This window comes from Rhea americana, unplaced genomic scaffold (genome assembly GCF_003343005.1).
Source record: "Rhea americana isolate MKP2758 unplaced genomic scaffold, rheAme1 scaffold_88, whole genome shotgun sequence".
In the NCBI taxonomy this organism is placed as follows: domain Eukaryota; kingdom Metazoa; phylum Chordata; class Aves; order Rheiformes; family Rheidae; genus Rhea; species Rhea americana.
In genome coordinates, this window is record NW_028187066.1 from 2,113,265 (window position 1) to 2,140,419 (window position 27,155).

Sequence of the window (27,155 nt, forward strand, 5' to 3'; positions counted from 1 at the left end):
CCTGCCGGTTCGCTTCAGCCTGGCGCCGCCTCCCCGGCAGCTGTTGGCGAGGGCGCCGCGGCCCGGCCCGGCCGCGGGGAGCGGGGGTGCCGGCGCCCCGCGGGCCTGCCGCATCGCTGCGAGGCGGCGGGGTCTGGGAACGGTCTGAAAAATACCTTCTTTATTTTATCAGGGACTTTTCTTTCCTCCTTTAAAGCTTTCGCTTGCAGTGCCGTTGTGTTCACACTGCTGTGGAGCTTGTCTCGGTCGGTGGCCTGCTGCGCCCCTTTGCCGAGGGGGAAGGTAGCCACAAGCGGTGAAACGGCAGCGTGAGGGGAGGGACGTGCCCGCGTACCTCCATATTCAGCTGCCCTCGGCTCGCTTAGCGACGGTGGCGCCGCCGCTGCCTCGCTGCCAGCCGCCGCCGTGGCCGCACGCCCGAGCAGGAGTGCTTTGTCACCCTGCAGCGACCCGCGCAAGGGACCGCGGAGGTTCAGCTGCAGCCCTGGCGCCTTCGCTGCGGATCTGCAAGCCCCACGATGTGCCCGCCTGATCACCACACCTCCGCTGGTAGAGCCTTTGAGCCGTTTCAGAGGATGATGGCTCTTTAGAGAACTCGTTCAGGGGGCAAGAAAACTTCAGTCCTCGCAGAGAATTTCTGGCCAGTAAGAGTATGTCTGAGATCAAGACCTAGTCTGTCACTCCCCCAAAGAACAACTTTCTCGTCCAATTTAAAAGTTTGAGAAGTAACTATTACAGAGATGTTCATTTAAGTATACTTTGTATACATAATTGTAAATTCCTAAGAGTCTGTAAGTGTGTTCAAGATTTGTGTCAAGCAAAACAAAACTCTAAAAAAGAACACAAGAGATGATCTTTTACTATATTTATTTCATTAGAAAATTTAAGGGAATTAAAATGAAGTATGTGGCTGGCTCCCTATGTGCTGTCACAATCTTGTATATACCTAAAACAAGTGCTGTAAATGAGGTATTCTTTAATTACTAATTATTCTAATGGTTAACATCTGTAGTCAGAATGCTTTGAACACTTAGTTGCCCTAACACATTGTTAGGGCATGTCTGGACCCAAGTTACGCACCTGTGACTGTTAGTATTTTTATAGTAGCAATCTTTACTACTTGAAGTGTGACCACAGGTTTTTTTTTTGTAGGAAAGCAGTCTCTTACCATTTTAAGTATTTGATACTTGAAAAGGAATAGACTGTCATGGTGGGAGGAATGTATACCTGTATGACCTTGCTGGAAAAGACTGTGCTCTCTTCATTGTAGTAAGATCAGATCACCACAGAACGTAGTGCAGCAGTTTGAAAACAAAAAACAAAATAATTCTGCATAAATAAGGCTTAATACTTCCTACACATATTAATGCTTAATGACACTAATTAATACTGGTTTTAAATAAAGCTTGMTTTAAAAATGTGTTGCTATGGTATTTGAACTGATCTTCTGAGAAAACTATTCCATTAAGTATCTTCYAGTGTTGACTAGCCAACTAAAACTCTGAACAGTGTGTGTAGTGGAAGATCAAATTTTAAATGTACTTATGTAGCATACAGAAAATATTTAGAATTGCATTGGCATTGTTGTKAGCTAAACATGTGAAGAGAATATATCCTTGTATCAGGTTACTTTTAACAGCAAAACTTGTCACTGCTCTGTTGAAGATTAATCTTTTGGGCAGATAATATAAGGATCATCAGGAAAATATGCCTGTATATGTTAGGAGTTTTRTTTATATAACTGTGGACCACACCCTAACTGGAAGATGCTGTCAGAAAAGCATTTTCCCCTCAGCATTTTAACTTTATTTTAATCTTTCGGATCTTTTGGGCTAAGAAGGTGGGGGGAGGGTACAGAGGGAGGAGACTCAGTAGAGCAACTTTAATCCCTAAAGGTTTTGACCCTGAGTGGCCTTGTTCTGTATTGTAAGGCAGCATGTGAAGCTTGTTTGCTACGAATCATTACTTTGTTCCAGAATATAGAATTTTCTCGTTTCTATACTATCAAGACCTGCAAAAAAAATTTTTTTTTTGTATGAACTCAGTTCTACTTACCATGCGTTTTGGTATAATTTACCCTGTAATGAGTTTTATAGAAGTGTCTATTTGTCATCATATTAAATGCTGGGCTTTCCTTTGCATGCTTGCTGTTGGTTGTCACGATGCCTCCTTTCTTGCAGTGGGGGAGGGTGAGCAGTGGAGTATGCAGGAGACATGCAATACCAAGAAATCAGGAGTTCTACCTATAGGCATGTAGGCAGTTTCTAACCACATTTCCTTTGTATTTCATCTCTTCCTCATGCCAGTCATCTTCCTTTCCCCCTGCATCATATATACTTATGGAATAAGGCCTTATTTCAGGCCTAATTAACCATGCTAGCATACTGCATTTTTTTTTTTTTGAAACTCTTGCTGTCAGAAGCTGTTGCTTACAGCATCTGAGTGTTTGACAAAATCTTTTTATTCATTGTGTTTAATCCAGAGCATTACAGAATGGCCTATAGACCTACATAATCTCTTTAGAACATTTGTCCAGCTTGGTGGCTAGTTTTACACAGAATTTTCTTAAAAAAAAAAATACTGGTAAATTAACACCCATTATAAAGAACAGGAAACCTGATTAACAACTCAGTATGAAGTATTTTGTGGTTAACTTCTGTGACACTTTTCCTGTGTGTGCTTGCTTTAGAAAAAAGCGCTCCTGATGACTTTGCTATCTAGGGGAAATACTTTATAAATAATTTTATGGAACATCTAACAATATTTGAGATGAGATGCTTATTTTTGCACTTGCTAGCCTTATAAAATGGTAGACCTTTAAATTTGCTTATTTCTTTAGAATGGTTTATTTTCTAGACAAATTCTGATATCAATGATTTTGATACTGAAGTCTGTAGTAGAAGTGTGCATGATGTCATCTTCGTGGGGTACATACTATATGTTTTGTTTTGTGAGCAAAACGCTGTGGTTGTTGCTGTCATGCTTTTAAGTTCTCTTGTGATGCTGAGCAAATAAAAGTTGTTCTTTCTTTATTTTCAGATGATGATTGCACCTTCCCCTGGAGAAGAAGTGGGCAAGGCTGTTAGGAATAGGAAACAAAGAATATAGCAACAAAGATGGATGAACAAGCCCTTTTAGGACTAAACCCAAATGCTGATGCAGACTTCAGACAAAGAGTATGTAATTAACTTGCTTATCTCTCTAATAACAGSGGGTGCTGTTTCAATGAAAAAATCTAATTTTTTTGACCATGTGTTGTTACTTGGTTAACTGACACAAAGGGATTGTGGTGGTGTGTACTAAACTGGAAGTCATATGGGAAGTTTATACGTAAACTAAAGGACATATATCACCATTTTTATGAAATTGCACTTAACGTATATAGAATTTATTTCTCTGCGCTGCAACTTTCAGTTCTCAGTACTTTTGCTTTGCACCTCAAATATCCCCCAAAATGAAAAATATCCACTGAAAACAGAGCTTTAGTGTCTTTTAATGAAATGTGTATTTTTAACTATAGTGAAGCTTATATTAGCTAATATAACTTAAATCATGGTGTACGAGTACTTGACAAAAAGATAGGAGATGCTCGTATGAAAAGGCATTTAAACTTCCACCGCTATTTAAAGAGAAAAATTTTATGCATCCTGTTTATGAAATCAATTTGAGTGTCTACAGGATGACYTCCAGTAATATCTTTCAGAATTGATGCTAATATACAAGAATGTGGCTTGATATATCCCAGTGTTGCAAAGGAGCCTGCTAAGTGTGTCCTTTGTGGGTGCTTGCCCTGCTTGGAAGGCTGGATATAGTTARTTTTTAATGTTTTGTTAATAGAATACCATTATCAAATTTGAAGCTTACAGATTTATTGACCTTTTAACCATGCAGTCTGTATGCTTTTGAATACTATATAGTAAAAGGTGACTTAACATTTCAATATTCATGTAAGAAGTAGCTTAGGTAAAGTAAAGCTGTGAAACAATTTTTAGTAAGACTGTTTGATATAAGGAAATCTCCAAGAATTGTTTTCTTGTTTTAATATCTAATTCAATCATTTGTGTAATTACTTTATGAAACTGATGAGTGAAAACAGTTACGAAGTAAAGAAAAACAAAATCTACAGCCTTGAAACAGAGACTTGCACAGATTTGAAATAATGTCTTCAATCTACTCTGTTTCAAAAATTACTTTATTTGCTTTTTAACAGACCATGCTAAATCTTAAAACAATTAGATCAAATTAAATGTTAATAAAAGCTATTTAGAAGGTCTGATCAGCAACTTGAGGGTCCAAAATTTGGCAGAATYATAGGATTCTTTCTAACCTTTTTCATAGATTCATAAATTAGATAATCAGTGGAACATTGTATTTGAATATTTCTTGAGTTTGACATGTAGAATACAGCCGGAGTGGTCCGGCAAGAATAGTGAGTTGGTTTCAGTGAAAAATTTAAATGTCTTCCCACTTAGAACTTGTGGAAGGAATTGGAACTTGGATTTGAACTTTCATTCTTGCAGATACTCAAAATCCAGATAGACAAGTCTGTGAGCAGCTTCCTGTAGCTGATCCTGCTTTGAGCTAAGAGGTTAGACTAGACTGTCTCCAGAAGTCCATTCTAACTTGAACTCTGATTCTGTGAATTTTATGTTAAAGTAACAAAATCTTAATAATGAATGTAAAAGGGAAATGAGCACCACCTTCAGTGYTAGCATTTGTGGAAATACTCTTCCAGTATGATAATGAAGGAGCCATATAAATACTTGGATGTAGCCAAATAGAGTTCATCCCTCCTGAGGGAGGAGCGTTTAAATGCGAGTCTAATCTGAATGAGATGTCTTGCTGTGGAGGGTTTTTTTGTTTTAAGGTGTTTTGTTTTTTTGTTGTTTTTAAWGAAACATCTTTGAATGCTTGCAGGCACTAGCCTACTTTGAGCAACTGAAGGTATCTCAGGATGCTTGGCAAGTTTGTGCAGAAGCATTAGCTCAGAGTATGTACAGGTAATGTATCTAAAAATCATTGCTTATTTTCATTAGCAATATGTTTGGGTCTGCTTTATTTATTTATTTTTATTTATTTATTTTGCTCTACAGCAAAATACCCAGAACTGTGAACTGGGTAATTGAGARGCTGTACATTAAAATGGACTTAATGCATACAGTTTTAGTATCAGTATTGATCTGTAACTGCTCTTCCAGGGAAGAGCAATTAATATGGAGTTTTATTTATAAACTTAGTAGCTCAAAAACTGCTGCTTTATGAAATCCCAGAAAAAATAAGTTCTAGTGCCTTGGTATTGTATAAGTACTATCTTCTTTGGGGGAGGGGGAATGCTGGGAATGTTTTAATTGTGAAATTATGGGCTTTAAATGCTGTAAGCTTGAAAATAGTTCTTTGTTCCCACTCTTCTACTGAACAGGCCATCTCATTTTTCATGAAACTGATACAAAGCTTGTGTAGTCACTAGTATTTTTACATGAATGCATGTATTTATATCTCAAAACACTTAATTCAGATTGGAAGGAGCCTCAGCTATCCCAAATAACRATAAGAAAATAGTGATTTACAGTGAATGCTTCTTTTTGTACATTATTTATCAAAACTTCTCTGACTCCATCAGTGTGTGCACTGATTTACCAAACCATGCAAAATTTGAAAAAAAAGCGCTTTCTAGTCTCTATTTATTAAAATGCCTACTGACTGTTGTTAAAATTTTTGGTCTAAGATAAAAGTAATAAATGTGTAGATTATAATGTATGGAACAGTCTACCTTAGTCTGTATTTCAGTATGTCTTTAGCTTTGCTGTTTAGACACAGTGTGCAACTCTCACTCAATGTACTAATGGTCCAATGAATGTATTATTGAAACCTAATAGATTTTTCTTTTTTATGGGAGGATACAGTAATTATTGTAGTGTTGTATGGTCAATGCAAAGAATAACAAATTGGTGGATATAGGGAAAAATAGAAATATTAATTTAGTATTTGCTCATTTTTAACATATGAACTGCTCAAGTATTTGTTGCTTTTATTTTGAAGTAACAGCAGTAGCTTTTTTTTCTAATGGATAGCAGTTCTTGATTTGCTAAAGGGACCACTGGTCTGCAGTATTTGAGGAATGTTTTATCTTTTCAGAGAAGTGCCATGAGTAACCGAGCTATTTTTCTTTTCTAGTGATGATCATATCAAATTCTTTTGCTTTCAAGTTCTAGAACATCAAATTAAGTTCAAGTGAGTAGTCTTTCTTGATACCAACTATGTAAAGATATTTAATTTCCATTTTTGTGCTGTTTACAAAGATTTTAAATGGTACCTATTATTCCTGCCATTCCTGAATAAAGTCCTTAGACCCTTGATTCTGCAAGCCATTAGYTCAGTGTTAATTGATGAGGTGACTTTAATCCAGCCTGCAGGACTTTTCTTTGTATTCCTTTACCTTTTCTTGGGAGAAGATTAGTTTTTTATGAACTCATGTTCTACTCGGCTAATACAACCTATGCATAGCTCAACATGGAGTCAGTTACCAAGGTTAGCATTAAACTTCCTTAACCCTTCCCTCCTGGAGTGCCCCTTACTCTGCACTCTTGCCAATTTCTGCAGAAAAGAGGTTGAGTTTTGCAAGTAGCAGCCATATTCAGAATCCTAGACAAAGCTTTATTCATGCGATAAGCATGGCAGAGATGTTGCGAGAAAGTAGTCTTTTCACTGTGAAGTCACATCATAATTTTACGGAAAAATTACTTTGAAATATTGTAAGTTCCATTGCATGGAACTACAGTTGTTCTGGAAAGTCATGGCAAAGACGTCTGCCTCTTGGGATATTGACGTGACGGGTGGTAGTATACTGAACACAGGGGTCAGGCTTTAGATAGTAATAAAGTATGTTTTGCAGGTGAGTTTTGCAATTTGGTTTTGGAGCAGAAATTTAAGACTTAAGTTTCTGAAGTTTTATCTACCTGGCTTTACCTCATTGACTTTCTTCTTCCACTTGTTCAGTTCTGTCACCTGCTTCCTGCAGTACATTTTCCCATTATTTYATGCTTCTCATTTGCTTTCTCCTAGTATTTTAAGGTGGGATGCTTTTTTCTTCTCCTTAACAAACAAGTAGCTGAAAGGGGGAACACAGGGGCCCCATGCAGCAGGAGCAGTTGTTAGGGTCTGTACCAGAGCCTTAAGCAGCTTGGAGGAATAATTGCAGGGAGAGTCATACTTACTGTAGTCCTAGGAAGGAACTTGTTGTGTGGGTAGTATTTGAAGTGTTGAAGTGGGCTGGTTATAGTTATATATTCTGAAAAGACTTGTATATGTATCACCTAAATGCAAATTCCTTGCTTACTTTTTTATTTTGTCTTATCTGTGATAATAAATGCACTGAAGGCAACCATGTTAAGGACTTGCTTGAGCCCAGTGTTGACAGAATATTTGAAGAGTGTACTAAACAAGCTTGAGCATATAGAAATGGCTCGTCTCTCTCCCTGTGGGTTATGATAAAATGTGTGTATTTTTTTTAGAGTGATAAGTTATGTCCCYGACAGTGAGGCAGCCTTCCTGCAAAACTTCAAGCTTCTACTCCAATACAGGAGGCACTAATGCCTCAGTATGATTCATTACTATAGACAAAACATCTTTCCTTATTCTCTCTGTAAGACTTTGATTCAGAACYGTTACATACAAGTAGTTGTGTAAATACCTTTTTTTAGGAACCTTTCATTTACACTACTCTGATTGAAATAGTTTTTGCCTTGTGGCATGTTGCYGTTGTCATGAAGCAAAACTGTATTTTGATCTTGCTACACTTTGTTTCAGATATTCTGAACTTACTGAAGTTCAGCAGCAGCTGATAAGGGAAACACTCATAACATGGCTGCAAGCGCAGGTAAGTATGTTCCTTCACAGCAGTCTTACATTAGTAGGCTAGGATAATGTGTTCAGTGGAGGTTAGGTGTCCAACCTGTAATCTGAGTTTAAATGTGACTTCCTGAAAAGAGAGTATCTGATGGTGAAAAGCTTTGAACATTCTAATCTTCATTAGAACRTTAGAAATTCTTTAAATTATCTGCTGCCAAAGAAGTCTGTGCTTGAACTCTCTATTACTGAATATTAATCTTTTACGTCAGATAACGATGGGTTGTTTAATCATTGTGTACCAAATATGGAAATCAAAGCTTCCCTTTAGAGAGGTATAATCCACATTCCTYATGTTTTTGGCTGCCTGAAACAGGAGCAGTAACTCTGTTTTTAGCCTAACTCTTATCTATTAGAATACTAGCAAATGTTTGTAAATGAACAAAAGACTACTCAGGCTATGTGTCTATTAATATTATAGTAGTATACTGACTACTTTCTTGTGTAAGCATAGGACAAATAGTGTTTCCCTAGTTTTTCTTAATCTGTCAAAATCATGTAAATCATACTGTTGACGAAAACCTTAATTTTTCCATTTGTCACCTTCATGCTGTATATGCACGTTCCCTCCTCCTCCTTTATAACATGACCTTTCAATGAAAGTCAGGTTATAAATGATCCCGTGTTAGTCATCTTTTAGCCCAACTGTAAGTATGTAATCTTGGAAGACTAGTGAATGAATTCTATTTTTTTTATGTCCCCTCTAATTGATTTCCTTCCTATGTCAAGAATTAATTTTAAAAAATGTCAATATGTTTTGATGCAGTTTAAAGTTAATTTTGGAAGCAGTYATGAGAGGGAAATAATTTTCTACCTTTTGAAGAAAGGTATTCCGTACACAGTAAAAATGCAGGGGTATACTTCTATTTCACAGYATTTTATTAGTCTATTTGACATACATTTTATTAGTCTGAACTGTCATTAGCTTTTGCTGGAATTAGTTATCATAGCTGAACTTACAGTAGATATCAGCTGGACCTAAGAGTTTGCAACCAGCAAAACTGTCAAGTGGGCTGTTACAAATCTTGCCTATATCTACCATTATCTAGCTGTCATTTCACTTGTTTTGCATTGGAAATCCGTATTTGCCTTGTTTGCACAAAGCTGAATAGTAAGAATGGGTTATAATACAATTTGAAATAATACTTGAAAATCATTGCGAAATTGATTAATATTGTTTTTAATTTATTTGTGGCAAATTGCCCTATTTAGGGAGAGTTTATAGAAAGAGGAGGAAGAGAAATTGGTAGATTCCTTCTTTCCCTGATAAGTTGAGATCTAGAAGCACATCTAAATATTCTTAAAGCTAGTATTTAACTTAGACAGAAGTTAACCACAAGAGGACCATGTCTTGCTTTCTAGAAGTTGTTGTTTATTCCTTCCACCAACTTAAACTTGCTGTTATTATTTAAATAATACATGTAATGTCTTACTATGGAATAAAAGACTTGTTGTATCATCCAGAGAGAATGTTGCCCCTACTTCATTAAAATTTTGCTAAGTTTTCTTCAAAATTGTTGGAAAGATTAGGGTTTTTTTGGTTTCTTTGTTTGTTTGTTTGTTTGTTTCCTCTCAGCCAGTAAGAGAGGAGAGAGGAACTATATTAATCAGTATACAGAAATCAACAACCATTAATGATATTTCTCTAATCTAGTAAAAATATACAAATAAAATATTTTGTTTCTACCAGATGCTGAATCCCCAGCCCGAGAAGACTTTTATTCGCAACAAAGCAGCACAAGTCTTTGCATTGCTTTTTGTTACTGAATATCTCACAAAATGGCCCAAGTTTTTTTTTGATATTCTATCAGTAGTTGACCTTAATCCACGAGGAGTGGATATGTACCTCAGAATCCTGATGGCTGTTGATGCTGAACTGGTAGACCGTGACGTTGTTCATACATCAGAGGCAAGTTACAGCTTTGCATTATCATTTTCTTTAACGTTCAGAAGAGTTCTGTAGGTAATTCAGGCAAAAAACTTAGAGATGTTTTCTCCCTATGGCAGCCCTACCTTAGAGACATGAGGTGGTTAAGATCCAAGAGCCATGTGTCATTTAATGCTCTTTATGGTTTTGTACTTTTCATTTTTTTTTTTTTTTTTTTTTTTTCAATTTTTTTTTTTTTTTTTTTTTTTTTTTTTTTTTTTTTTTTTTTTTTTTTTTTTTTTTTTTTTTTTTCCAATGTTCATTTCTACTAGTGCATTTTTTTTAAGGAATCCTAACGTCAAAAATCTATTTAATGGTCTAGAGGACTTCTTTTCTCTTTGTCAACCTTTCGTCAGCATTTGGACATTATGGGTAAAAAAAGTAAATAAAACCTACGTTATTGATTATTTTTCATTTCAAGGAGGAGTAATCTACTCTTCTGAGTTTTCTGACCTCTATTTGAGTTACTAATCTTGCTTGGACAAGCATTATCTGGAAAAGGATATGAAAATGCTACTAGTTTATATTTTTCTTTGACAAGATTAATTTATCCTTTTATCCTGTTGATAGGAGGCTCGTAGGAACACCTTATTGAAAGATACTATGAGGGAACAGTGCATTCCAAGTTTGGTGGAATCGTGGTACCAAATCTTACAAAATTATCAGTATAGTAACTCAGAGTTGACATGCCAGTGCCTTGAAGTTGTTGGAGCTTACGTATCTTGGATAGATTTAAGCCTGATAGCCAATGAAAGGTAGGAGTTATTTTTGTTGGCACATCTTTGTAAACATAACCTTCACAGCATGCTGATTGTATTTCTATATTAAATTTAAACTCATCTTTAAATAAGGACTTTAATTATACATTCATCTTTGTTTCTTAGTAAAGCRCTTGACTTTCCAAGCTGATATCGTGGCCAAAATGGACATGCACAGTTTGCCAGATCCTCTGTGAAATATATAARATGCTGATTTTACTCAGTACAGTAGACTTTAAAGAGTTTTTTTTAAAAAAGTTGTACGTATGTGAAGAAGTAATATAAAGTTTCTATATGATGCTACTGTGTAGATATATCAAAATAATTTTTWAAATTTTTTCCTCAGGTTTATAAATATGCTGCTAGGTCACATGTCTGTGGAAGTTCTCCGGGAAGAAGCCTGTGATTGTCTATTTGAAATTGTAAATAAGGGAATGGACCCAATTGATAAAACAAAACTAGTTGAATCTTTGTGTCAAGTATTACAGTCTGCTGGCCTCTTCAGTATTGATCAGGTTTGTAAATTGATTTTGAATAGCAGTGAGTCAGGYGGTTCTTAAACAAGCAGATGAGCAGAAAGCTAAAGAATAAGTCTACATAAGCAGGTGAAAATTGTGTGCGCCTCTGCACTGATGCTAAACATTTGTAGCAGTTTTATGATACTTAAGTTTGCCAGTAGTATTTGTAACTCTTTTTAAATATAATGTGTTTTATTTCCTTTGTCCTTGCTAACTTTTTCTTTATTGAATCAAGGTATTCTTCTAATACAATCCCATCACTTCTCCTTTCCTCTGCTAAAATGTACTGTGCATAGCGGTTGTGTTTCAGTGCCTAGAGACCTCCCTTCTAAATAATTCTGTAATAAGTACAAGTATTGCAGTCAAGGCAGTTTTTTAGGGTGAGACCTTAGAATAGCTGTTCATAATTAGGCAGAGGAAAGAGAGCTTTCTTCAAGTTTTATGCTGTTATGCATGTCTGTGCTGTCAGATACAAGACTTGCAATTCTTACCTGTGAGCTAGGAAAATAAACCTGCCAGCCAAAGACCCATTCCCCATGCAGCTRTAGTGCATAAGGAGCAGCTGTTAACTACCTGCTGTGGAGAAAGAGAAAACAGTTTTTATAAGGCTCCAGTTCTTCAACTGCAAGACAGTTGAATTCTTCATTGTGAAGTCTTTTTCAAATATATATGCCTACTAGACTGCAGAAAATACACATTCATTGTTTCAGGAATTGTTCCTCTTAGTATTACCTCAGTCTCTCTGAGGAAGACTTGTTATTGCTGTGCTTCTGTATAGTTTTGGCAGGGGGCAAAGCTTGTGTTTGGGATGGCTGTTTTAGCAATATTTCTCAGTTCTAGTCAGGGGATTTTTGCAAATGCAACCCCTAAGTACCTAATCACTTGCTCTTTGGAGATTACTGAAAATTTCTACTTGCTCATTATCAGTATTTCTGAAGTGAACACCCATAAAGTGTCTTTCCTCTTATCTACCGTAGATTAAGCTGTGTGTGTGTTTCCCCTAGAATTATTAACCTACTTGCTGTAAAGTGAAAAAAGTAACTAATCTGAAGAGATGAATCAGTCTACTTCTTGTATGATGGAGGGCAGCCAGCTCTAACATTACTTTAATTTTTGTCTCTCCATTCCACAGGGAAAACAAACCAGGCAATTATACTATCCACCTAGGAGACAATTGTTGCCTTTATATTACACTGTGTTCATACCAAGCACAAGCAGTATTGTCTGTAATGTCATGCCATTTAAATCTGAACTCTGTTATTATTTTCAATCAGACTTCTTTTGTTTCAGGAAGATGATGTGGATTTTCTGGCCAGATTTTCTAAGCTTGTCAACGGGATGGGGCAAGCATTAATAGCTAGTTGGACTAAACTGGTAAAAAATGGTGATATAAAGAGTGCTCAAGACACTCTGCAAGCTATTGAAGCAAAAGTGGCCCTAATGTTGCAACTCCTAATTCATGAAGATGATGACATCTCATCTAATATCATCGGCTTCTGCTATGACTACCTTCACATCTTGAAACAAGTAAGTGTATCTGACCTCAGTTGAACATCACTTTTTGACTTATTATTTGTTTCAACTTCTTGGGAATAAATAAAGCAAGACTTTGTGGCAGCTGACTGCAAAATAATCCTTTTAGACTAACTAGTATTGAGTATCTTTATTGGTTGTGGCATACTGTTTATACAGTTTGGGGAAATCTGAAGGAATTGAGTTAAATATGGTGTTAAGTGGAAAGAATGCTTGCAAATCGTRTGGCTGTTAAAGAAAAGCAAATGTATCTTGCTATTAGAAAAAGTTATGATGCAAGAAATAACATTTGAAATTTTGTGTTTATAGCTTTCTGCGCTTTCAGACCAACAAAAAGCTAATGTAGAGGTAAGAATTAAAACTTTATTTTGACTAGAGTCTTATTTCAAGAACACATTGTGTGACAGAACTTGTGTTTTGTTGAAACAAGTCATGTTTGTGTTTATATGCCTTAAAATGTGCCTATAGACAATAATTAAAGGGGAAAACTTAAAAGTATATGAACTGTTTCATCTGCTTCTATCCAGTAACTTCAGTTGTTTCTTTAAATAGTAAACCCATATTAAATCATGTATGAAAGCTATTTTAGTGCTAGCCTTCCCAAACAACTCTAGTATCTTAAATCCGTTCTGGTAAGCTTGTGGAAAGACTGTATTATTTTGTTCTGAAATCAACATATAAGAACAGGTTTTCCCTAGAGCTTTTTGTTCTTATTAAAACCTGCTGCAATTCCAAAGAATTGGAAGAAGTGTGGAAAGAGTTGTCATCAACCCTATGTTAATATATGTTAAACTTATTATTAAAAAAAAAAAAAAAAAACTATTCAAACGTAATGCTTGTGCTGAGGATGAGCAGCTATAAATACTAAGTTATTAATAAGTAAGGTTTGTGTCCAGTCTTGGAGATAGTAAACTTGTTTGGTTTATTCACCACAGTCCTTCTGGACTTCTCTATGAGCCTTTCACACTAATTTAGATCTTGGACTGATGAGGTTTGTGCAGGTTTTCTGCAAGCTGATAAAACTGAAAACTATGATTCCTTTTTCTTTACAAACAAAAATGAATTTTGTACTTGTTCTTTTAACAGTAAATTATAAGTTCAGTTAACTATATCCGTATTATCTTAACTAGTTTTGTTTAACRTACCTATTTTAATCAGATGAACTAACATTATAGAGAGGCTTCATAACATCACTGAACCTTTTGTTTTTGTTCTTCTGTCCCTTTTCTTTATAAATCAGATTACCACTGAAGTGCACAATACACTTTTTTCAACTTATTATTTAGTAAAACATTTAGTCAAGAGTTTTAAGAATCTGAAACAGTAAATAAGTGATAAATCTAGAATTTGAGATTCAATAGAGACAAGATAAAGTCTTTATTCCCGTTGCAGGGCTTGTACAGCAGTCCTTACTAAAGGTGAAATTGCACCTCATTGCTTGAACGGATCTAATGGCTTGCTGCTGCTGAAGGGGGAAGGTTTGCTTCYCCTACTGTCTTGGGAACTGGTCCCAGCTGTTACTCTTGCATCTGTTGCTGCACTAATTCAGCTTGTTAATCTGGCAAAAAATTAACCTTTCAGAGATGTTGAGCTGTTAGAGAAGTTAGTTATGCTTATGCTGGCCTGGATCTTTAAAACAAGACCTCAGACAGCCTGAGAGATAAGATTCCATCTGTCTAGTTTAGACATCTTAATTGTTATTCTCAGTGTGTAACTGAACAGTACAGACTACAAGGAAGGAATAAAGCCAGATAATACTGCCAGAGACATAGCACTCTGCTGAGTCATCTATGCTGTGTATCTGGAATAGCTTCTACGTATTGTTTGATATAATGCATCTGTTTTAATATGAGTATTACTTCTGCTGCATCTTTGAAAACCGTAATTCAAATAGAATTAACTTAAACTTTTACAMATATTTTAACATAAGCCTTTACTGTAGGATTTTAACTGTTGCTTCTTATCACTTAACCGCTTCTCCACTCATAGTTCTGTTTGTTTCTTTACCCTAGGCAATCATGTTGGCTGTTATGAAGAAGTTGACATATGATGAAGAATACAATTTTGAAAATGAGGTATTCTGATGTAAAAACAGACAGACTAAAACGCAGCTTAAATTACATGTAGAAAACTCGCTCACACTTTAAAAATCAGTAGTTTGTACAGGCTAAGATTTGAAGGTTTAGTGCTAAGTCTGTGGGCTGATGCTTTTTCTGTGTGAAAAACTTTTTAACCGAAGAGCATATCTGAAGAGTACAAAACAATATAGTAAAGGGTTATCCAAACCAGTTCAGTTAGTGGGTTAAGTACAGCTGCATTTTGCACGAAATCATTTCCAGTCAAATAGAGCTGTCCTGTTGGCTAAGCATGATTGTTGAACTGGCTCGTTTGGAGGGATTTTGCATGTTGCCATGCATTACTCCTATGTTGTGCAAAAGAGTTGAGAAATATATTCTCTAATGAAGCTCTTAAAGGTGCTGCTTGACAGCATCTGGAGGAGATGTAACTTCTGTAAAAATAGCATAAAGAGAAAGAAGCTTGTTTGTCTTAATTTCACTTTTCTCATATGCTTGTATATCTGTCAGCCAACAATAATAATTGAATATAGTCTGCAGATCTGTTTTTGCCCCAAATTTTTGGGGAAAGCATAACCTAAAAAAATTGACTTGTACTGTATGCAGTCAATGATAAATGTTTCTGTCAGTTTAATTTTAAAACTAGATTAGATGCTGAGGAAGAACTGCTTTATGAGCAAGGAGTCAATTTTCAAGAGCTGGGTCAGTAAGGTTTGCCAAGAGCATTTTCTTTCATTTACTTTTGGCTTCATCTTCAGTCTGAAAAACCTTTTTTAGTGTGTTTCTGGACAGAACACAGTAGACTTCAACATATCACTGAATTACAGCCAGACAGTAAAAGAGCCTGCTGTTACACTGCAGGAGCATAAGACAAAGATTATTGAATTGTCTGAGCTTGGTATATTGTTTCTGTGCGTACATATTTTTGTTGTAGGTGCAATTGTCTAAAACAGTTCTGGATGCATGGGCTTCTCTGTTATGTGCCTGTCTTGTAGGGTGAAGATGAAGCAATGTTTGTGGAATACAGAAAACAGTTGAAATTATTGCTGGACAGACTTGCTCAGGTCTCACCAGAATTACTGTTGGCATCTGTCCGCAGAGTTTTTAACACTACACTTCAGTAAGTTTCTTGTTTTAATCTTGTGAATACATTGTCCTTAGCTTTTTTTGCCTTTTTTTACTGTCCTGGTTCATACTGAACATAAACATGATGTAGTAAAAAGAAGTCAGTTGGTTTAATAAGCTTGTTATAACTTTATTATAAACTTGACTTTGTATAATAGAAAAAAGCTTTCCTTATGTAATCTTGAATGAGAGCTTTTTCTTTCTTTTTTTTTTCTTGGAGATGTCTCTTGATCTGCCACTTATCTGTACAACAACAGCCACTTTGGCAGATGCATTTGTTTACTTTACCTCTCAGTACAATGCATATGACATGTAGAAAGTAATTTTATATGTTACTGCTCACAGAGGAACAAAGCTGGACAGAGGAAAAGAAGCAGCAGTGAAGTATTTTTATCAAAAGGGACGGAAGCAGTCCTGAAATGTGTGTACATAAATAYATTAACATTATAACCAGGCACATGAAATTATTACCAGGTGCCTAACTAGGAAGAAGCTATATATATATATGCAAATAGGAATAGTTTTGTCAGTGGCTGAATGAACTGAAGCTGAATGGCTCATCCACACATCAAAGTAGGCTATTTTCATACCTTAAAAAAGGCAACTGGAAAAATCTGTAGCGTTCAAGTTGAAACTAGTAAAGAGAAATCAATACTGCTTTGACAGAAAAGACCTACATCTACATATAAGGTGTTCCAAAAGCATTTTGAAATACTGCCTAGGTCTCACAGTGTGCTTTTGCATAGTTAAAATCAATCTGTCCTTTTTATGCTGTGCATCTGAAGAATATTTGACTGAAAATAGTACTACTGCCTCGTAGAACTGTTGATTATTTCAGAAGCTACTATTGACTGGTATGATCTTCTTATTCCCTGTCTAGGAATTGGCAGACTACACGATTTATGGAAGTAGAAGTAGCAATAAGATTACTGTATATGTTGGCWGAGGCTCTTCCTGTATCTCATGGTGCTCACTTCTCTGGTGATGTTACAAAAGCTACGGCTTTGCAAGATATGATGAGAACAGTAAGTATGTGTGACGTGGGAGCTATATAAAAATGTTAGTAGACTAAAACATTTCAGTTTGAATGGTTCATCTCAATTATTGGTATGTCACCTAAATTGTAGTTTAATGTTATAAATGGTTAAAGTACTAACTTGTTAATGCTTTTATCTGTAGCTGGTAACTTCTGGTGTTAGTGCCTATCAACATACATCAGTCACCCTGGAATTCTTTGAAACAGTGGTTAGATATGAAAAATTCTTTGCTGTTGAACCTCAGCACATTCCAACTGTTCTAGTAAGTTCCATCTCATTTACACTTTCAACTAGATCGGACTTTCCTTGAAATTTAAGAACTTCCTTCCTTTTCTGAATGTCACTAAGGAAACTGGCTTTCTTAAATTGTTGAATGATTAGCTTTTCTAGCCTTGTTCAGGGATTGTAAGACTGCAATACTTTCTTGATTGCAGATGGCATTTTTAGATCACCGTGGTCTTCGCCATACAAGTCCAAAAGTGCGAAGCCGAACAGCTTACCTCTTTTCCAGATTTGTCAAGTCTCTTAAGTGAGTAAAAGCTGTTACAAATGTTGCATCCAGATTGTACAGAAGGGCTCTATCTGGTGAATTCAGTGCATTACAGCATCATTAGAACAAGCTGKGTTTTAAATGAACTGCAGTGAATACATCAAAACAGTGTTCTAATGGAGGTGTCCTATTTTGAAATACCAAGGTAGCACTGGAAAAAAAATCTGTCATAGAATAAAGAACTTGAATGTATATGTTTAGCTAATTTTTATTAGCTGTTCAGTGAGCACAGCTGAGAATGTGCAGATCTGGAAACTCACAATAGTAACTCACCCTCCCAACCCCAACCAAGTTCTGAATATTTGGAAAATACACAGATGGAGTTTACTCAGTCTGTTAAAGCCCTTCAAACAACTTCTCCTGCTGATCTGATTTCACAGGCATGTATTTGAATGTAGAAGCAGGAGAAGCTGCAAGACAACTCAGGTTTCAGAAGGATCCTTTTTTCAGCCGTTCATGAAAGTAGCTTCACTCACCTGAGTGAAATATTTGTGTGTGTTTTATAAAAGAATGAGAGAAAGAAAGAAAGAATTGATTTCTCACTGTGCCATGTATCTACTTGGCCTACCACGAGCACCATATTCATAACCCAGGTACTTCTACAACAATGCTTTGATTTTTAAAGGGTGATTTCTATATTGAGAAGATAGTTTAGCAGCAAGCTTTACAACTTAAAACGCCAAGAGTTCTGTAAAATAATTTAAAAGTGTTGCTTATTTAAATTTCACTTCAGTAAGCAAATGAATCCCTTTATTGAAGATGTTCTGAACAGAATACAAGACCTACTGGAACTTTCTCCTCCTGTGAGTACTTAAAGCATTTTTTGTAATAAATAAGGCTTGCACTTATTCATCAGTGTGCCAAAGTACTTACTGAATTGTGAGTTTAGTACACTAATGTATTTAACCACAATTATCTTACTTTTTTGGTGTGAAATCACTTGCATGCATCCATTTGTACCTGATTTAATTACATTGCTCACTTGAGTTTCTGGGAGTGTAGGCTAGAGATGAGTATGTAGAAGATAAACCCTCTGAACTGTATAGAAATAGTTGTTCCTCTTATGTTTCATGAGTTCTTTGGTGTTTCTACTTAAGTAGGAAAAGATCAAAACTGTTGTAGCTGTTCTGTAGAGATTGCTTATGCAATGATTAAAGAAATAGTAGTATGTTTAAATGTTCATTGGAAGAAGACTTCCATAAGAATGCATTTAGCAATTTATGCCTATTATCTTCCATTCTAGGAAAATGGTTACCAGGCCCTCTTAAGCAGTGATGATCAACTGTTCATTTATGAAACGGCTGGAGTATTAATAGTTAATAGTGAATATTCTGCAGAAAGAAAACAGGTTTTAATGAGAAATTTATTGACTCCACTGATGGAGAAGTTCAAAGTATTATTGGAAAAACTGATGATGGCGCAAGATGAGGACAGACAGATGGCACTGGCAGACTGCCTGAATCATGCTGTTGGGTTTGCTAGGTAGGTACAGCGTTGACTGTTTCTGGTTTGAGTAAAAGGGAAGTGTAAAGAACTTCCAGCAAGGAGGCATTGAGTTTCTACCTGTCGCTTGTTGACCTAGCACAGTTTCAGTGGTTGGGGATTTTTCCCTAGTAGCCAAGAAAATGAGTTGAATCCTCTTAGAAAAGGCTGTTAGAGATGTCAGTGTGTTACAAATTTGCTCARTATTCTCTTTATCTACATCTATTTCATTCCTCATGAAATAGCTTCCTCAAAGAACTGTATGGAGCTGTTTTGATAGTATGTTGCTTGTGAATTGTTAGACTTAAATGTCCAAAAGCCACCAAAGTATAGCTACTTCATACCAAATTGTTATTTCCAGTGTTTGCCTCTTATCTCATGAAATATAATATTTTAGCTTAGTATATGGATTTTAAAGTATATTTATTCTAGTATAGTTATTCTAGATGTTACTGCTTCTCCATTATACTGGAATGTGAGCTTGGTGTATTGCTTTTACAGCCGAACCAGCAAGGCTTTCAGCAATAAGCAGACTGTAAAACAGTGTGGCTGCTCTGAAGTGTATTTGGACTGCTTGCAGACATTTTTGCCAGCTCTCAGTTGTCCACTACAGAAGGAAGTTCTGAGAAGCGGTGTCCGCACTTTCCTTCACCGCATGATTATTTGCCTAGAGGAAGAAGTTCTTCCATTCATTCCTTCTGCCTCTGAACACATGCTCAAAGACTGTGAAGCAAAAGATCTTCAAGAATTCATTCCTCTTATAAACCAGATAACAGCTAAGTTTAAGGTACGGTATTGCATAAGCTTTTGGGAGTCAGAGCATTGCTGAATAGCTGCTTGCTGAGTACAGAGGGCAGAATAACATTAACAAGAGGGCAGAATGTGTCAGAACCTTACTTCRCTGTCAAGTATACGTGTAAGAATTGGATTAGGAAACAGTCTTCTCCTGCAGTCATACGTGACTGGACATGCATCAATTAAATGAGTATTTTTCTTTAAGTATTAGAACAAAAATCTAGACAGAATATATGTTTGAGACTAATTATAAAGTACTACTTAAGCAAAATGTGGTTCTTTTTATTGGCACAATTTCATACTCAAAGTGCTGAGCTAATAATTCCAACTGTATGCTAAGTTTTGAAGTACATTTTTTCATTTCTTATAATGAGATGTATAGTTAGGTATATAGAAACATTTGATCTGCATATAGTGAGAAACACTGATTTACAAGAACTTGATGCAGTATTCTTGCACAAAAACATACAGTGAGGCTTAATGCAGTATTATACAAAACAGGTTGACAAATATGRAGGTTTTTAAACCTTGGAAACACTTTGGAGCTCTTGAAAAAAAGGCATGAGGTATGTATTAAGTAGGAGTGGATCTTCAGCTGATTTTATAGCAAAGGATCTTGAAGATCCTTTGAGAGATACCTAGTCTTAGATTCACACAGCCTAAATGCATAGGTACTGCAATGTTAAGTTACTAATATGTTACTCCCAGCTCACTTTATAGAGCTGCCCACAAGAATGTTGTGCAGTTATGAATAGGGTGGCAAATTGATTGCTATATGAAAAGATCAAGAAGTTCATTAAAGGAGCTTAACTAAATCTTTCAGAAGAATGCAAAAATAAAACTGCTAGAAGTGAAGTGCATTTTATGAGCAGTAAAACAAATCCATAATATATTTGGATAAATCTGACATCTGGACCTGTGGCTGGAATATGTTTCTACAAAGTAGATAGTGAAGGAACTTTGAAAACATAAGTCTTCCTCCCTAGTCACAGAATCGGTAGGGTTGAAAGGGACCTCTGGAGGTCATCTAGTCCAACACCCCTGCTCAAGCAGGGTCACCTACTGCACGTTAGACAGGATCACATCCAGGTGGGTCTTGAATATCTCCAGAGAAGGAGACTCCACAACCTCTCTGGACAACCTGTTCCAGTGCTCACTCACTCTTACAGTAAAGAAATTGCTCCTCATACTAGGTGGAACTTTCCTGTGGTTCAATTTTTGCCCATTGCCTCTTGTCCTGCCACATGGTGCTACTGAAAAGAGTTTGTCCCCATCCTCTTGACACCCTCCCTTCAGATACTTGTACACATTGATAAGATCCCCCCTCAGTCTTCTCTTCTCCAGGATAACCAAGCTCAGCTCTCGCAGCCTTTCCTCATAGGACAGATGCTCCAGCCCTCTGATCATCTTCATAGCCCTACGCTGGACTCTCCYCAGTTAGCTCCGTGTCTTTCTTGTRCTGGGGAGCCCAGAACTGAACACAGTACTCAAGGCCTCCCCAGGGCTGAGTAGAGCAGCAAGATCACCTCCCTTGACCTGCTGGCAACACTCTTCCTAATATACTACAGGATACCATTGGCTTTCTTGGCCACAAGGGCACATTGCTGGCTCATGGTCAACCTGTCATCCACCAGCACTCCCAGGTCCTTCTCTGCAGAGCTGCTCTCCAGCAGGTCAGTCCCCAGCCTGTACTGGTGTATGGAATTATTCCTCCCTAGGTGYAGGACCCTGCACTTGCCCTTGTTGAACCTCATGACGTTCCTCTCTGCCTAGCTCTCCAGCCTGTCCAGGTCTCTATTCTCAAATAATTTCAATACTCTGCAGTCCTTTTCACAAGTGGTCCTAAAAGTAGTTCAAGACAAAAGTAGATAATTAATAATAGTTTGTCTAAGATGAAGAGGATAAAGGTTGCAGGAGCAAGATGGGACAAATGCATTTGGTGTCGTGTCTAACTTTTTATGGTACTGTGCCATTCTTTATAAGAACATGTTAAAATAAGAATTCTAGTTTTGTGAGGCTCATCTTGAATGCTTTCAAAACTTTTTTTAAAAAAATCTGTAATCATCTCTTCACTGCAACTGGCTTAAATACTAAGAAATGGATGTCTGCATTTTCTCTTTATGGAACTCTCGAGGTGAGGCTCAATAGCAGCCCAGTGGAATTCTTCACTTTTTCAACTCGTTGTTTAGCGACTAGTACCCTTACATATATTTCTGATTACAAGCAGAAAATACATAGTAAACTTATTATGTAATGCCAATAGTTTATTAGTTTAGAAAAACATTTTTGTTTAAGCAATCTTTAAAGATAATACTACAAAAAGTGATCTGCTGTCAATTTTAGCCTCTCCGAAGTGAWTTTTTTCATAACTACAGTGACTCTACAGTAGCCTATCTTTGTATTTTARGGAATTTGAAATAGTGTTTGCCTCAACAGAAGAGTGAGAAATGCTGAAAAGGCTTTCATTTCTACACAGAATGAGACTAGATGAGTAATTAGATATTTTTGTATGAAAGACTAGGTGATGTGCAAGTCAGATATGGTAGCATTCATGGTGAACCTGATGTGATTCACTTTGTTATATATGGTTGGTGCATTAAAATATTAACTTTAACACTGAATCAAGCTGAGAACTATAACACACCCTTAATTTCCAAATGTTCAGTTGATGTTACTGTCTGAGTTGATGCCTTCTTCCAATCTCCACAGACACAGGTTTCACCTTTTCTGCAACAGATGTTTATGCCACTCCTTCATGCTATTTTTGAAGTGTTGCTCCTTCCAGCAGAAGAAAATGACCAGTCTGCTGCTTTAGAAAAACAAATGTTACGGAGGAGTTACTTTGCTTTTCTGCAGACTGTAACTGGCAGTGGAATGAGTGAAGTCATAGCTAATCAAGGTAAGTAACCACACTACAATCCTTTGAGACACTGAACTGTTCTCATCCTATATAACCACAGATTTGTCTGCTAAAATCATTAGCCTAGTTCCTATAAAGAAATGCTAGCTATGTTAAGGTGGAGCAGGCTAAATACTGTATTTAACCTTTTCTGTTTAAGCAACAGTTTGGGTTTGTAAAATCCAACTGTAATTGACGTATTCTTCCTAGTGGTCATATGTAAGCAATATTGACTTTTTTTTAACTTGTAATGAGAAGGATAGCATCTCATGCAACACTGTATTTGATTTGCAAATCAGAGCTCATAAAATATTTTCCTGTAGAAAGGCATTTCAAAATGGATAGCAATGTTCAAAACTTGTATAAATGTTCAAACTGTTGGACAAGACCGCTCACAGCCGTTAGTATTCTTAGCTCGTCCTGTATTATTTACTTTCTGAAATACATATCAGTAATTTATTCCATAATCCTCTTGTTACTATCACCCAATCTTGTCATCTATGGAAAAAGGCATCATTTGACTTCTTAAATATGTAGTTACCAGGTTTTCCCCACCAGTAGTGCCAAAATGTAAATTACTGCTTTTCATTAACAGAATTCAAAGTCAAATATTCAGTTATTGATTTTTTACTAAGTAATTCTTTTAATCTGTATACAGTCAAAACGTCTAGGGATTTTAAAAGCTTTAAATTGACTCATCTAGTAGATGGAGCTCAAATCTCCTTCCTCCATCCCTAAAATTCTTGGTAATACCTGTGGTAAAGGAAGCGGTGTTAAAATAGCGAGAGCATTCTTGAAAGAGGCGTTTGAGGCATTTGTGATCAGCTAAGACATTTTATAGAAATTGAACACAAATAAGTTTGGAAGCAGCACAGAAGTTTGAAATACGATAAAAATATCTGTGCATATGTTAAAAGGCATGTAAGCTAATTAAGTACTGTTTTAATCAACTGTAGCAGGTTTAGATAGAAGAAAACTTTTTTCTTCTTTTTTTACAAATACCCGTCAGTGCACCCCCTCATCTTAGTGTGTATTAAAGACCAGTAAAGAAAACAAAATATTAAAATCATCACAAGAAATGGATTATAGCCAAAAGAGTGGTTTTGCATCATCAGGGAAGTTTCCCAAAAATATTTGAGATCCATGCAAAAAACTATTTTTGCACGGTTGAATAGTATTTGCCCAGTATTTGTAAGCTGAAATTTATCTTCTGATACAGTATTTTTCTGGTATACAATTGTGTAAAAGTACACAAAAGTCTTAAACTACAGTCTTAAATAACAAGCTTATTTTATTCTATTTAAGGTGCGCAGAATGTGGAACGTGTATTGTTCACTGTCATTCAAGGAGCAGTGGATTACCCAGATCCTATTGCACAGAAGACTTGTTTTATTATTCTTTCTAAGCTGGTGGAGCTTTGGGGTAAGAGTGTCTTTTAATAATTCCCTTCTAGCTGCTACTAAACATGAGCAAGGATAAAATACAGAATGTTATTTTTCTTTTCAGGAGGCAAAGATGGACCAGTAGGCTTTGCAGACTTTGTCTACAAGCATATTGTCCCTGCATGTTTCTTAGCACCTTTAAAGCAAACATTTGACTTAGCAGACGCCCAGACAGTATTGGTATGTATTACAGAATTTTTATTTTCATTTGTATGGGACAGATAGTTAACACGCCCACGTGGTATCAAAGATTGGTTTGTCTCACAAACAAAAGCGCTTATGTTTTTTAATGGGGTACTGGGATGCTAATTTTTGCAAGTCAAAGTCAAGGTAGAGAATTGCAGGTTTGAGTGTTTAACATTGACCTGTATTTTTTATGAATTAATGTCACTGAAAGTGAACAAATGTAGATRGCTATTCTGTAGTTCATTTTGGTTTCAGCTGTGACAGAGATTGTTCTGGTTAGAGTGGAGCAAAAACTGGAAGTAATGGTTGAAGTTCAGTTAGCATTGTGTGAGGGAAAGGGCGGTGATAATGGCTTTGAACTAGCCCGTGTTTTGGGCCTTTTATCTTCTTTGGATTTAAATACTTAAAGTGCTAATTGAATAGTCTAATGTTATGCATTATCTTACAGGCTTTATCAGAATGTGCAGTGACATTAAAAACAATTCATCTCAAAAGGGTAAGCTTCATAACACTTTGCAGGGAATAACACTTAAAGGCTTCTCTAGTGCTTTTATCAATTTCTAGAAAAACTGATATAAAAAAKAGAATAGTAATTCATCCTCATGAGTTAACAGAATGGCTGTAGTATTATGTAGGAATATAGAATCCAAACTCTTGACAGTTYACAGCAAAGTGTTGACTATTCATTAAGGAGAAAAATCTTCTCGCTTGGTTGTTACTGCATTTAGTTGAAGAATTCTTCTGCTTTTCAGTATAGTACTTATTGACATAAAAGGGCAAATAGAGATGTACTATAGAGTACTTCACCAAACCTAAAGGCATCTTTCAGTATCTTAAGAGACTTGGCTGAAAAACACTTAGGGAAAAAAATGAATTTTGCATCAGTTAACAATCAAAATATTTTAGCATATTTCCATGTTAATGGGAAAGCAAGCAGTTTCTGTGTCCATGTTACTGTTTCTGCTACACCCTTGAAACTGCTGGCTGGCTTTTCTGCACCTGTCAAATGCAAATTATAAAGTTGCAAATACAAATAACTGAAAAAAAATTGTGTAAACTGGCAGAGACGAGGTGGTGTTCTGATTGAGGAGACTTTCTGAGTTTGTACYGCTTTATGCCCCAAAGCAGTGAGGAGACAAAAATCTGTAGGAAATGGAGCGTTGGTAAATGAAGTGCTTCCTATCACAAATACTATTTTTATTAACTCTACCAATGCAACTATAGGAGAATGATCTGAATTTTTTTTTTCTACTCCTCATATGAACTGTATAGCAGGTTCCAGTTCTAGGGTTAACTTACGCCTGAGTGAAAAAAAGGTTGATTCACTTTCCTCTTAAAGAGGTATTGGGTCTTGTTTGTATACCACTGTACAGTAAAACCTCTTGTGGTGAGAGACATTTGATAATTCCAGGTGAAGAAAGCAAACAAATACTAATATATTAGACAAAACAGACCTGTCTGCTTCTCTCAAAGGTTTGGGAGTTGTACATTTTAAACTGTTTGTCTACCTTAAACTACATAGTGTTTCAAGAAACTGACTGGCTGTTTTGTAGTTCTTATTTCAGTGCAATTTCACAAAACCTTTTCTTCTGTGTAACAAATAGTACTGAAACATGGAGTTCTTAATGCCAAGGCTGAGATAAAATCTTCACTACAAATGAGAATAATATGAACATTTGATATTTCATATGCACCTCTTCTGTGTAAAATAGTCAAATAGACTATCTGTTTTCAAGCTCTTCTGTACCATACAGTGTAAGCCTGAGTTCCCAAAAGCATATACAAAAATATACTTGTTCAAGTTGTGTACTGCTTTTCTTTAGGGTCCTGAATGCATTCAGTATCTTCAGCAAGAATATCTGCCTTCTTTGCAAGTAGCTCCTGAAATAATTCAGGTAGGAATTTCTAAAATAACACTTGGAAAATTCTAACTAGCAGAAATTCTAAATGAGAGCAAAAGGTATATAGGCAGAATTAGTCTGCTACTGGCCCTCATTAATCATATTTTAATATCACATATCAAAATAATTTAGTGTAAAGAGTGAAGTTATTGCAAGAATACCTTGTAGGAAAGAGCCTAGTGCGTGTCTAAACCATATTCCTACTTTAATTCAAATCCATTTTAACTTGCGGGAAAATGTATCAGAATCCTTATGGCAAGAAGTCAAAAGTAGAGTGACAATATTGAATGTATATTAAAAAAAAGTATAAAAACAAGTGTGAAAATAAAGGTTATGTTCATCTCTATGGAAATTCAAGCCACAGCTCTGGTTCTACTGTCAAAGTGCTGTACAGTATAGGGTTCCCCTCTGCCCCCTGTTTTGGAGTGGTAGACAGTATAAGAGGGTTCTAAGAAATGAAATCTTTTGCATTTGACTGTTGTCTCAATATTAAACATTGTTAGCCACATGGGAAGCATCCCGTGCTAGCGGGAAGAAATTGTTAGCTGGTGACTGACAGAATTTTAAYTGCAACAGATATGGAAACTGTAGTAGTGAGGTTGCAGCTTTAGGGTATAATTGTACTCATAAGGCTTAAATTGCAGAGCTTTTAAATAGCATTAAAAATATGTAAAGATCAAGTATTATTCATTTGCCCCAGTGTTGTTCTGATCTAAGGTTATAATTCTTTTCAACAGTGACAGACATTGTTTTGCTGTAATCTAATGTAATTCTGGATGTGCATACTACTTCAGATAAACTTTTACACCTGAAGTATTCATTTCAAGCCACCAAAAGTTTGATAAGAATCTCCTTGGTTGCAGTCCTCTTAGATAGTCYTGCTTTTCTCTGTGTGAACTTGATACCCCATATTTGAAAAATAAGCTTCTTTCACCTCAGAATGCATTTTGCCTTCCTCTTGTAGCCTATTGTAAATTTTTTAGTAATAACATGCTGCTTTTTTTTTTTTTTTTTTTTTTTTT

The 27,155-nt window shown here is 36.1% G+C and overlaps 1 protein-coding gene across 1 annotated transcript in view; it reads left to right on the plus strand.

Moving 5' to 3' along the window:
* XPOT (exportin for tRNA) overlaps positions 1-27,155 on the plus strand; it is a 28,320-nt gene that overhangs the window by 372 nt on the left and 793 nt on the right. The window contains exons 2-23 of the mRNA XM_085323849.1: positions 3,040-3,176; positions 4,918-5,000; positions 6,175-6,231; positions 7,807-7,876; positions 9,596-9,814; positions 10,403-10,587; positions 10,937-11,105; positions 12,399-12,635; positions 12,951-12,989; positions 14,654-14,716; positions 15,712-15,836; positions 16,722-16,866; positions 17,021-17,140; positions 17,313-17,407; positions 18,162-18,231; positions 18,672-18,910; positions 19,412-19,697; positions 22,415-22,604; positions 23,910-24,026; positions 24,111-24,226; positions 24,681-24,728; positions 26,056-26,127. Of these exons, the coding sequence (XP_085179975.1) occupies positions 3,117-3,176; positions 4,918-5,000; positions 6,175-6,231; positions 7,807-7,876; positions 9,596-9,814; positions 10,403-10,587; positions 10,937-11,105; positions 12,399-12,635; positions 12,951-12,989; positions 14,654-14,716; positions 15,712-15,836; positions 16,722-16,866; positions 17,021-17,140; positions 17,313-17,407; positions 18,162-18,231; positions 18,672-18,910; positions 19,412-19,697; positions 22,415-22,604; positions 23,910-24,026; positions 24,111-24,226; positions 24,681-24,728; positions 26,056-26,127 (2,805 nt within the window). The 5' untranslated portion in view covers positions 3,040-3,116. The remainder of the gene's footprint in view (positions 1-3,039; positions 3,177-4,917; positions 5,001-6,174; positions 6,232-7,806; positions 7,877-9,595; positions 9,815-10,402; positions 10,588-10,936; positions 11,106-12,398; positions 12,636-12,950; positions 12,990-14,653; positions 14,717-15,711; positions 15,837-16,721; positions 16,867-17,020; positions 17,141-17,312; positions 17,408-18,161; positions 18,232-18,671; positions 18,911-19,411; positions 19,698-22,414; positions 22,605-23,909; positions 24,027-24,110; positions 24,227-24,680; positions 24,729-26,055; positions 26,128-27,155) is intronic.